This window comes from Amblyraja radiata, chromosome 8 (assembly GCF_010909765.2).
Source record: "Amblyraja radiata isolate CabotCenter1 chromosome 8, sAmbRad1.1.pri, whole genome shotgun sequence".
NCBI classification, from domain to species: Eukaryota; Metazoa; Chordata; class Chondrichthyes; order Rajiformes; family Rajidae; genus Amblyraja; species Amblyraja radiata.
Genome location: NC_045963.1, coordinates 27,787,739 through 27,799,828, shown reverse-complemented (window position 1 = coordinate 27,799,828; position 12,090 = coordinate 27,787,739). Strand labels below are relative to the sequence as shown.

At 44.5% G+C, this 12,090-nt stretch overlaps 1 protein-coding gene across 1 annotated transcript in view; it reads right to left on the bottom strand.

Annotated features, from left to right (window-relative positions):
• The window catches only part of fmn2 (formin 2), a 368,117-nt gene that overhangs the window by 174,980 nt on the left and 181,047 nt on the right, over positions 1-12,090 (bottom strand). The window contains exons 14-15 of the mRNA XM_033026371.1: positions 2,275-2,375; positions 1,959-2,088 (exon numbers count right to left, since the gene is read on the bottom strand). Of these exons, the coding sequence (XP_032882262.1) occupies positions 1,959-2,088; positions 2,275-2,375 (231 nt within the window). The remainder of the gene's footprint in view (positions 1-1,958; positions 2,089-2,274; positions 2,376-12,090) is intronic.

Here is a 12,090-nt window from a genome sequence, read left to right as displayed (position 1 = left end):
AGAGCAAGCTTGGGTGCCGATCGACTAACTCCTGCTACTTTCTCTTATCCAGTCATAGAGCATGGAAACAGGTCCTTCAGCCCAACTTATCCAGGCCGACCATCATGCCCCATCTACACTAGTCCCACCTGACCAAGTTTAGGCCATATTCCTCCAAACCTGTCTAGATGTTTCTTAAACGTTGCGACAGTACCTCAACTACCTCCCCATTCCTTACATGCACTACCCTTTGTGTAAAACAGTTACCCTCAGGTTCCTGTTAAATCTCCCTCCCCGCCCCCCACTTTAAACATCACTTTTATGCAAAACCAGTATAATAGATGAACAAATCACACAAATGCACGAAGGAAAATGAAGAATAAAAATCACAACATATTTTCTTTAGGAGAGAACCTCAATACCTCTCTTGGGATTAAACTGTGGTTTTGGACGCTTGCTCTTGAAATGGTCCATTTTTATCTTAGGCTCACGATTTTGCTCTAGTTTCAGTACGTCCCACTGTCTACATCAAGGTTTGTGAGTATCATTCACTGGTCATGGAAATACATTTTGTATCTACATTACTTCTGCTCATTTAATGTTTCAATCCCTTTCTGCAACTAATGCACTTCTTTTTTATCCATAACAATCTGCAATTGTTCTGACCACAATGATTCCACCACCAGCATCACCAAGATAGTTCATAAGTTCTTAAGTCACAGCAGCAGAATTCGGCCATTTCGCCCATTGAGTCTACCCTGCCGTTCAATCATGGCTGATCTAACTTTCCCTCTCAACCCCATTCTCCTGCCTTCTCCCTATAACCTTTGGCACCCTTACTAATCGAGAAGTTTAGAAGGATGAGGGAGGGACTTCGTTGAACCTGGGATCATTCTCGTAAACATCCTCTGGACCCTCTCCAACGCCAGCACGTCCCTCTTTAGATACATGCAGGGCTGGCCTTAAGCCGATTGGACCGATTGCTCCCAATTGGGCCCTGTGCCTAAGGGGGGCCCCCGCACTGGAGTAATCCAAAGCTCCGCTCTAGGATCTTTGGAGTAATCTACTCTCGGCTCGGGTAGATCTACCCCGGGTGGAAGGGGGAGAGAGGGGTGGAGAGAGAGTGGAGGTGGAAGAAAGGGGTAGACGGGGAGAGGTGTGTGATGGGGAATGGAGAAGGGGGAAGAGGATCTTCCCTCATGGTCCCGGGACAGCGCTCCCGCCCCTCCAGTCGCCGTGCTTCACGCACGCAGCCCCGGCTCCACCCCTCTCCCCGGGGAGACGCGATGAACAATACAGGGACGACCGGGCTGGGGGTTGGAGCAACGTTTACAAACCTCGGCCTCAGCTCACACGCGTGCGCCAGGACCCCGGTATCCGCTCCTGCCGCTGGCCCTCTCCCTCCCTTCTCTCCTTCCCTCCCTCCCTTCTCTCCTTCCCTCCCTCCTTCCTCTCTCTCTTTTCCCTTCTCTCCTTCCCTCCCTCCCTTCTTTCTCTCCTTCCTCTCTCTCTTTTCCCTTCTCTCCTACCCTCCCTTCCTCCCTTCCCTTCTTCCCTCCCTCCTCTCCTTCCCTCCCTCCTCTCCTCTCCTTCCCTCCCTCCCTTCTTTCTCTCCTTCCCTCCCTCCTTCCTCTCTCTTTTCCCTCCCTCCCTCTTTCTCTCCTTCCTCTCTCTTTCCCCTTCTCCCTCCCTTCTTTCTCTACTTCCCTCACTCCCTTCTCTCCTTCCTCCCTTCTCTCCCTTCTCTCCCTTCTCTCCCTCACACACACATCACGCACACTCACTATTCGATACATTTCAATGAGGTCCACCCTCATTCTTCTAAACTCCAGCGAATATAGGCCCAGTGTCGTCAAACGCTCACATCATAGTGAGGGTCAGAACAAAAGAGTCTAAGTTTTATGCAATATTATTTTCATGATCCACAAAAGGTATCGTTAAAAAAGCATTAGATACACGTTTTTCCTGAGAAGACCTACCTTGCACAACTTGTCCATTAATTCAAGCTTACGGTTGATGGCACCAATACTTTCTAAGAAAGTGGAGTGGAAAAGGATGCAAAACACACGTTCGGAGAAGTTGACGATTTGAGCTAGTTCATAGAGAAACCTGAATGGAAATGAATCACTAGTCATGGTGCAAATCCACAATAAGCCAATTTCAAACTCGCCACAGCTCCCTCCCGCACTTATACCAACCAACAACAGAACAGCAGACCCAATAATTATAAAGTAAATGCTTGCCGTGAAGGGCAATTAACAATGGCGAAGTAAATGTTCCATAGAGAAAGCTTACTGCTCTGGTTTATCCAAAGGCTTGGCATTATCTTTATCTTTATCTTTGGAGGACTTCTGGATCTGCTTTTCAATTTTTTCCAGTTCTTCATGTTGTGCTCTCTGTATACAGAAGAAAAAATTATCCATCAGCTTGGTGTGGAAACCATTAATGAGGAAAGCATAAATTACAAACAAGGCCTGTATTTTTTTGTAGGACACTTTGCACATACATAGTTCCTTGAAAGTGACATCACAGGCAGAGAGGGTGGTCAAAAAGGCTTTCAGCACATTGGCCTTCATCAGTCATAGTATTGAGCATGGAAGTTGGGAGGTCATGTTGCAGTATTATAAGATATTGGTTGAGGCCACATTTATTGTATTGTGTTCAGTTTTGGGCAGCATGTTATAGGAAAGACGTTGTCAAGCTGGAAAGGCAGAGAAAATTTACAAGGATGCTACTAGGACTCAAGGGCTTGAGCTACAGGGAGAGGTTGAGCAAGCTAGGACTAATCCTTGGATGTCAGAGGATGAGGGGTGATCTCAGAGGTGGACAAAACCATGAGAGGAATATATTGGGTAAATGTACAGGGTATTTTGCCTAGAGGGGGTGAAATAGAGAACCTGAGGACATAGTTTTAAGGTGAGGAGGGAAAGATTTACTAGGAACTTGAGAGGCAACTTTTTTTTGACACAATGGGTGGTGGATATGTGCAACACATTGCCTGATGTGGTAGTTAAAGCAGGTACTATCATAACATTTAAGAGATATTTGGACATTATAAAAGTTATTTTCCAGGTAACACTGAACATTTACAGCATTTCTTGCTAAGTTTTGTAAATGTTCTCAGTAAATAGTGGAGAAAAGTCAAAATCCTCCCTTGTCCCCAACCAAGGGACCAAAGGACTTCCACCCCTTTAGAGGGTGTTTACAGTCCGTAATAAACCAATTTTAAAGCACTTTGCAAATAATAGCTTTCATTTTGCTGATCTCACTGCAGCTTTATTCTAAACCGATGGAGTTTGCTTTAACTAAACAAAGCTGGCAGGAAGCTGATGGAATAGCATTTGATTACTTTTATATCACACATAAATTTAACATTGAGATATCTGGAACATAGAAAGCAAGAAAGCGTTCAGAATGGTAAAGCAGGGCTAATATGATATGTGTGGGAAGGAATTGCAGATGCTGGTTTACACCGAAAATAAACGCAAAATACTGGAGTAATTCAGTGGGATTGGCAGCATCTTTGGAGAGAACTCAAAAGACATACAGGTTTGTAGGTTAATTGGCTTCGGTAAAATTGTAAATTGTCCCTAGGGTGTAGAATTGTACTAATGTACTGGGTGACCGCTGGTTGACGTGGACTCGGTGAGACGAAGGGTCTGTTTCCACGCTGTATTTCTAAAGTCTAAAGTTTAAACTACAACATGACATCCCAACACCTATACTCCCAATGTTTTTAAGAGTTTAAGAAGGAACTGCAGATGCTGGAAGACTCCTGAAGAAGGAGACGTCTGAAGAAGGGTTTCAGGCAAGAAACGTTGCCTATTTCCTTCGCTCCATAGATGCTGCTGCACCCGCTGAGTTTCTCCAGCATTTCTGTGTGCCTATACTCCCAATATCAGTGAAGATGGTACAATCTGCTTAGGTTTGTACCTAAAGGAAAAGCTAAAAGGTCGATGTGGGAAATTAGACAAAATATGGGCAGTAAGGTGTGCAAACTTTACCCTGGAAATGAAGATTTGCACGGGCTCGGCAAACATAGCTTTACATGTGAGATAGAGGAGCCAAGAATGCAGTTAGTCAAAGATCAGAGAAGTTTGACAGAGTTTGCAACTCCCTACCCTCTGGTTTCAGAGAGTGACGCAGCCAGGTTAGGCAGTGGAGGAGGCGACAACAGGAAGTCTGGAGCCAGGATTTGGTTGCTTTCATTGACACATTGATCCACATGAAGGATATAGAAAGGAATCTCTGACAAAGGGTCTCGACCCGAAACGTCACCCAGTCCTTCTCTCCAGAAATGCTGCCTGGCCCGCTGAGTTACTCCAGCTTTTTGTGTCTAACTACGGAAAGGAATGACCCTGGTCTTGAGGGAATGCACGCTCAGCAAGCTGATATGCAGTGGCACAAAACCAGCCTTTGCAAAATTTATGATGTTGGGAAGAGGAACACAAAGCTTCAGAGAAATGATCCCAAGGGATTGGCATTCATTGGCACACGGCGAACAAACTGATTGCAAAACAAAGGCTTGTTATGATTTGTTTACCACAGACTTGTTGATATAAAATGATTTGAAACCGAGGAGCTTTTAATTAAAAACACTACTACAGAATGCACTACATTCCAGAGAGAGCGTGATGCAGATATTGTTCATCGATATAAATTACAAGACAGTCCGCAACACCGGAAGACAGACATGTCATCAGAACCTTTCATGAGCACATCACCACAAGTGTCACATGAAGGACAAGAGAATCCAAGACATCTCAGGAATGTGCATCACACACAGGGGTCAGAACTAGACCACACATTACATTAACATGACTATAACTGTGCAAGATGCTACACTTTGACACAGGCCAGATCATCACACAAACCAACCTTCCTTCCATTGACTCCATTTACACCTCACGCTGCCTCGGAAAGGCCGCCAGCATAATCAGGCAGGGGCTACCCCAACATTTGAGAAACAATTACAGGTACATGAATAGGACAGGTTTGGAGGGATATGGACCAGGAAGGGTGGGGACTAGTATGGCTGGGACATGCAGGCCGGTGTGGGCAAATTGGGCCAAAGGGCCTGTTTCCACACTGTATCACTCTATGACTCTATAATCAAGGACGAGTCGCACCCCGGCTGCTCCCTCTTCTCCCCGCACCCATCGGACAAGAGGTACAGAAGTGTGAAAATGTGCATCTCCAGATTTCAGGGACAATTTCTTCAGCGTGAAGTATTGATGTTGTCAATGGATGGCAAGTTGGTTTGCGTGATGGTCAGGGCTACGTCCATAACTCTCTACTATTTCTTGTGGTCTTTGTTGGAGCTGCTCCAAAACCACACTGTGATGCATCCCGATAAAATGCTTTCTGCGGTGTATCTGAACTTCCAGTTTTCTAAGGAAGTAGACGTGTTGGTATGGTTTCTTGCCTACAGCTTTCAGACATATTGCTGGCTATATTTATTCCCAAGAACTTAAAAGCTTAGTTGCTGTTTGTAATCTTCAATACCCTGATGGTTGTTGGGAAGAAGCTTGAGGTCATGATTTTCAGACTCCTATACTTTATTCATGATGGCAGGAATGAAATGAGAGTGTGGCCAGTGTGATGTGGGTCCTTGATAATGCTGGCTACCTTTTTGTGGCAATGTCTCCTGTAGATCCCTTTGATGGTCAGTCATGTGGTGCTTCATTTTCCTGTTGTGTTTTCTTCTTAATTGCCATTTCACGTCATTGCTCATGTGAAAACACTACTTATGATGAGCATGTTTTAAATCTTCACAATGTGATCATTAACAGTGTTGGAAAATGATTTATGCTCAACTGTTTGGATTGTGCCTTCAAAATAAACACCCCCTCAACCATTTAAAGGTCCACCAGTCAAGGATAATCAACAAAAGCCCACAGAATGAGCACGAACAGAATCTGGGGTCTAAAGTCCAGAAAAAGAAAACACCACAAAGTAAACGTGTGGTGGGCGGGGAAAACAAGGAAATTCAGATGCTGAAATGTTGAGCAAAACACAAAATGATGGAGCAACTCAGCGGGTCAGGCAGCATATCTGGAGGTCATAGATAGGTAACATTTCGGGTTGGGATTCTTCTTCAGACAGAAGCCCCAACCCCAAAACGTCACCCATCCATGTACTTCTGGGTTGGTGCCTGACCTGCTGAGTTGATCCCGTTTTGTTTTGAAAAAAAAGTGTGGTATTTAATTCCAAATATCAGCAAATTGAGTGGACTCGGAGCAAAATGGCCCTGCCCCTTGAAGAAATGTACCAGCCTCCCTCACATTGGCATAACCTAGACTTGGTGACGGATTCACATTTATGCTCTATCTGCTCGATCTCCCAGTTATTTATCATTTTAACTCCTTCTCCATAATGACCTTCTTGTTCTGGGCCTCCTCTGCCTTTACAATTCACACCTCTTCTATCTCTGTTGCCTTTGTCCAACCATTTAACTATCAGTCCCCATCACCTGTAGCCACCCATCACATGCCAGGCTTTGTTCTGACCCTATTTCTTCCAACTTCTCCCCCACCCTCCACTACAATCAGTCTGGCGTAGGGTCTCAACTCAAAACATCACCTACAACTTCTGCAGGGAATGATTTAATAGAAATTTCAGGGGTAACTTTATTTTTAGACAAGTGGTGGCAGGTATATTGATCAAGCTGTTGGAGTTGTGGTTGAGGCAGGTATTATCATATTTAAGAGACAATTGGACTGGTACATGGATAGGACAGATTTAGAGGGTTATGGGCCAAGTACGGGCAGGTGGGACTAGTGTAGATGGGGCAAGTTCGTTCGCAGGGGTAAGTTGGGCCGAAGGGCCTGTTTCCACGCTTTATGACTCTACAGAGAGTAGATGTTATCTGACTCACTGAGTTACTCCAAAGCTGTCCTTTTTGTAAAACAGCATCTGTAGTTCCTTGCAACTCCTGCTTCCATACTTTTATTCACATATGTCAAGGTGGTCAAAGAGATGACCTGATGTGACTTTAGGGTATCTACATGCTTCTCCATAAGACTTTTAGACTTCAGAGTCACAGCTTGGAAACAGGCCCTTCAGTTCACTGGGTCCGCGCCGACCAGTGATCACCAGTACACTCACACTATTCTACATGCTCGTGACATGTTTGCAACTTACCAAAGCCAATTAGCCTACAAACCTGTACTTCTTTGGAGTGTGGGAGGAAACTGGAGCACCTGGAGAAAACCAACGTAGTCACAGGGAGAACATACAAACTCCGTACAGACAGCACCCGTAGTCAGAATTGAAACTGGGTCTCTGGCGCTGTGAGGCAGCAACTCTACCACTGTGCTGCCCACAACAGGCTTTATGTGTTAACTGGAAAAGGGAGACGGAGACTTAGCTTGATCTCCCAGTATTCCTTAGCATGACACTGGGATGCTAACCTAGATTTTGCAGTGAAATTCTGCTATGGGCCTTGGCTAAACCTTCAGCCGGACTCGGCAAGTGCTACAACTGAGCCAAAATGATACTCTTAGGTAATAAAACATTCATTATACCATTTCAAATGTTATTTTTATGACAGGACAATGCATGGAATGATATCCGATCCTAAAAGTGGCTGGATAATCATATTATTTTTCAAACGTTGGGTTGGTTTCAGCAAAAGAAGCTTGCTTTGTTTTTATTGAATTTCTAACTTGACAAAACAAGTTTTTTTTTGAGGGGGGGGGGGTTGAAATTCACATGGTTGACCAGAAGCCACTGCCAGAGTCGGGTTTCATTCTATTGCTTTAATGTGGGGTTTTATTGCTATCGAGTTTCTGAAAGAACTCGGAGGCAGTGCCTGCCTTTCATTCCTGAGGGGCAGGCAAGCTACCCGTGAACACCACCCCCCCCCCCCCCCCCCCGCCCCGCCCCCCCGACTTCAGGCAAGTCCATCCCAACCCTACCCCACACGCTCCAAGCCACTGACATAAAAATGCGAAACACGCAGTCAAATCACTTGGCATATAAAAACTAAATACTTCAGCATCAAAAACTAGAGCTATGGAAGATTGCAATTTCAAAACAGATTTAAAATTATATTTTTGTTCAATTTTAATATTTGAGGAATTATTTACTTTAGGCTTTACTTTATGGATACTATAGATACAGTGTGGACACAGGCCCTTTGGCCCACCTAGTCCACCCTGACTAGCGATCACCCTGTACTTTATAGATACAATGTGGACACAGGCCCTTTGGCCCGCCTAGTCCACCCTGACTAGCGATCACCCCGTACATTAGCACTATCCCACACATCATGGACAATTTACAATTTTACCAAAGCCAATTAACCTTCGTCTTTAGAATACGAGAGGAAACCGGAGCACCTGGGGAAAACCCATGCGGTCACAAGGCGAACATACAAACTCTGGACTGACAGCACAGATAGTCAGGATCAAACCCAGTACTCTGGTGGTGTAAGGCAGCAACTCTACCGCTGCACCACCCTTGCTTTCAAAAAGAATAACAAGACAGTATCAAAAATAAACTTTCACGAAAGCTAAAACAAGGGACCAGCGGATGAAGAGAAAACCCTGCTCGTAACAATTTATGAAGTTGCATCTCAATCAACGTTAAGTGTCAAAATTGTTCCACAGGTCTTCCATCATTTGAAGTTTCAAAATTGTGCTGGGTATGAACACTTGGATTGCTTTCTCTAGAATGCTGGGTGTTAAGGGGTGATGTGATATACCTGATAGGGACAGCACAGTGGCACAGCAGCAGAGCTGCTGACACAGCGCCAGAGACCCGGGTTCAATCCTGACTACGGGTGCTGTCTATGTGGAGTTTGCACGTTCTCCCTGTGACCGCGTGGGTTTTCGCTCACTCCAAACTCACTCCAAAGATGTGCGGGTTTGTAGGTTAATTAGCCTTTGTAAATTGTCCCTAGTGTATCAGATAGAACTAGTGTATGTGTGATTACTGGTCAATACACACAACATAAATAAACTAAACTAAATTGCTCAACGAGCAAATTGGGGGCAAGTTCCAATCCCTACATGACAGCCGAGAAATTTCTTCATAAGGTTGTCATGGGTTATGGGGAGAAGGCAGGAGAATGGTGTTGAGAGGGAAAGATAGATCAACCATGATCGAATAACGGAGTAGACTTGATGGGCCGAATTCCCTAACCCTGCTCCTAGAACTTATGAACATTAAATAATTAAAATTAAGTATGTCTAGAATCTGTATTTTTTTAAATTGTGAAATGAGTGCAGAAGTGATGGGAAATGTTGGGTTTGAGCTTTGGAATAATGGTTGGGGAGTGGAAGGACAGTTAGCAAGACCTCATTAATCGGTATTTGTGGTGTACACATTTCCAAGGTCACTCTGTCTCATCTCCTGCAGGAGGTAAGAATCGCTTCCATTAGTTTCCTATGACTGCATGGAAGGAGCTGTCTCCACGATGAATATTTCCAACTTGACTGCGCCACACAACTGGTGAACTGCAGACAGTCAGTCTTTACCCCGAATACCTGTGGTTTAGCATCCAGCAACAAAATTACCCTGAATTCCAACAAGCAAGATACTGAAGCACTCTCTTTCATCCAAACTGTGAACTAGGGACTGACAGATCAGTGCTACACAGTGGAGATGCCTTTTCCAAACTCCAGTGACCCAGATTCAATCCTGATCTCGAGTATGGTGAGGAGTTTGCACGCTTTCCCTGTGACCACATCCTCTGGGCACTTGGATTTCCTCCCACAACCCATAGACATGCAAGTATCTAGGCTAAATGATCCTGCACATTGCCCCTGGTATGTAGGAAAATGGTAGATTCTGCGGGAACTGATGAACACTTGATGGCCAGCATAGAAATGGTGGGTTGAATGGCCCTTTTCCACGCTCTGCAGTCTGCCTATCATGCTTGGCCCTACCAATGACTGCCTTTCACCTTTCCACAGTCTGCACTTAATGCTTGCAGCCAAGCCAGTCTAAAAACCCTGTGCCGCCACCCTGCTACAGCCCAGAGGCCACTTTGCCTCCGACAACTGGAGACATTTGTTTTTGAAATGTATTTTAGTTTAGTGTAGAGATAGAGCATGGAAACAGGCCATTCGGCCCACCAAGTCCATGCTGACCAGCGACCCCCATGCACTAGTTCTATCCTACAGACCTGGAATAATTTAAAGAAGGCAATTAACCTACACGTCTTTGGAATGTGGGAGGAAACTGGAGCACCCGGAGAAAACCAACGCAGTCACAGGGCGAACATACAGACAAGCAACTCTACCACCGCACCACTCTTCCGACCCTGAACCTAAAGAATGTGCAGAAATAATAAATGTAATTCAAAACATGGGGTAATGAACTGAAAGCACTAATTACTAACAACAGACCACATCCTTTTTCCATCTAGGTCGGTAACCTCATGCAGATGAATGGAACTCTGCTGGTTCTGCTAACAATCACTGGTATACAGCTGAGAGCCCACGTACGATGACCTTATATTGGGTTGATTTAACAATGGGGGCAGAACTAGATCTCACATGCATGATGTGAGTGAAAAAATATCAAACTTAGGTGAACAAAATCATGAGTGGAATAGATCGGGCAGTTTCTCTTGCTCCGTGTAGGGGAATCGTGAACTAGAGGACATAGGTTTAAGGTGAGGGAGGAAGGATTTAATATGTATGTCAGGGGTACATTTTTCACACAAAGGGTGGAGGTGTATGGAACGAGCTGCCGGAGGAGGTAGTTGAGGCTGGTACAATTGCATCGTTTAAGAAACATTTGGAAAGGTACAGGAATAGGACAGGTTTTGAGGGGTATGGGCCAAATGCAGGCAGGTGGGACTAGTGTAGATGGGACATGGTGTGGGCAAGTTGGGCCAATGGGCCTGTTTCCACTCTTTATGACTGTCAAGCCACCTTTTTTATTCAAATGTCAGTTAAAAGTCAAGCATGATGCAACTTTATGGGACTTTGGTTAGGCCACATTTGGAGTATCGCGTGCAATGCTGGTTGCTGCAATACAGGACGGATGTGGAGGCTTTAGAAAGGGAGCAGAGGAGGTTCACCAGAATGATGTCTAGATTAGGAGGTACTAGCTACAGGGAGAGGTTGGACAAACTTAGATCTGTTATCTCTGGAATGCCAAAGGTCAAGAGAGACCTGAGAGAAGTATTTACAATTATGAGAGGCATGGATAAGATAGGCAGTCAGAAGAGTTTTCATAGGATGGAATGTCAAATATTAGAGGGCATAGCTATAAGGTGAGAGGGGCAACATTTAAAGGAGGGTGTAGTGTCTGGAACAGCTACCAGGTGTGATGGTGGAGGCAGATGTGATAGTGGCATTTAAGAGTCTTTTGGACAGGCACATGGAAATGCAGGGAATGGAGGGATGTGGATTATGTGCAGACTGATAAGAGTTGGCATCATGTTCAGCACAGACCCTTTGGGCTGAAAGGCCTGTTCCTGTACTGTTCAATAGTCCATGTTCCACGTTAAGCACGTTTTGGCCCAATGCACCCAATTCAGTTTCTGTAGTTTCCACACATCACACTGACAAAGACAGCAAGGGTTAACGCCAATTTACAATGATGTCATTTAATTTTACAGATACCCGTGTTTAGGAAAGCACGCACATACTGCCAAGACACCCACTGACGACGCATTATTTACTCAACCCTCCACGTAAATGCGAGGAACTCTCAAGAGGAAAATTTTGTACCATCCCAGAATACACTTATTATAAAAGAATGCGTTACTTCACAATTATTTATGATTTATAGCCACTGTCTGAGGAAGCATTTCATCTTCTGAATGATTTACCCTATCCACATTTATTATACCCATATGGCCTAAGGTTTTTCTGTAGACATGATACATCCTGGCAATCTATTTTCTACCACTTGCCAAAGACATGGTCATCTGGTTTAGTTTCACTGAAAAAGTAAACAAGGCAATGCCATCTTAGAATTGGAATAACATTTCCATGACTTGTATTCTGCAGCTCAGAACCTTTCGTGCAAGCTCAAAGTTCACAGCTTTCAAAGCACAATGTCAACTGGCAAAAATGTTTATCTTTATTAAAGGATTTATTGTCTTTATTCAGAATTAAAGGACGTTCTTTTAGGAAGGAGATGACGAGA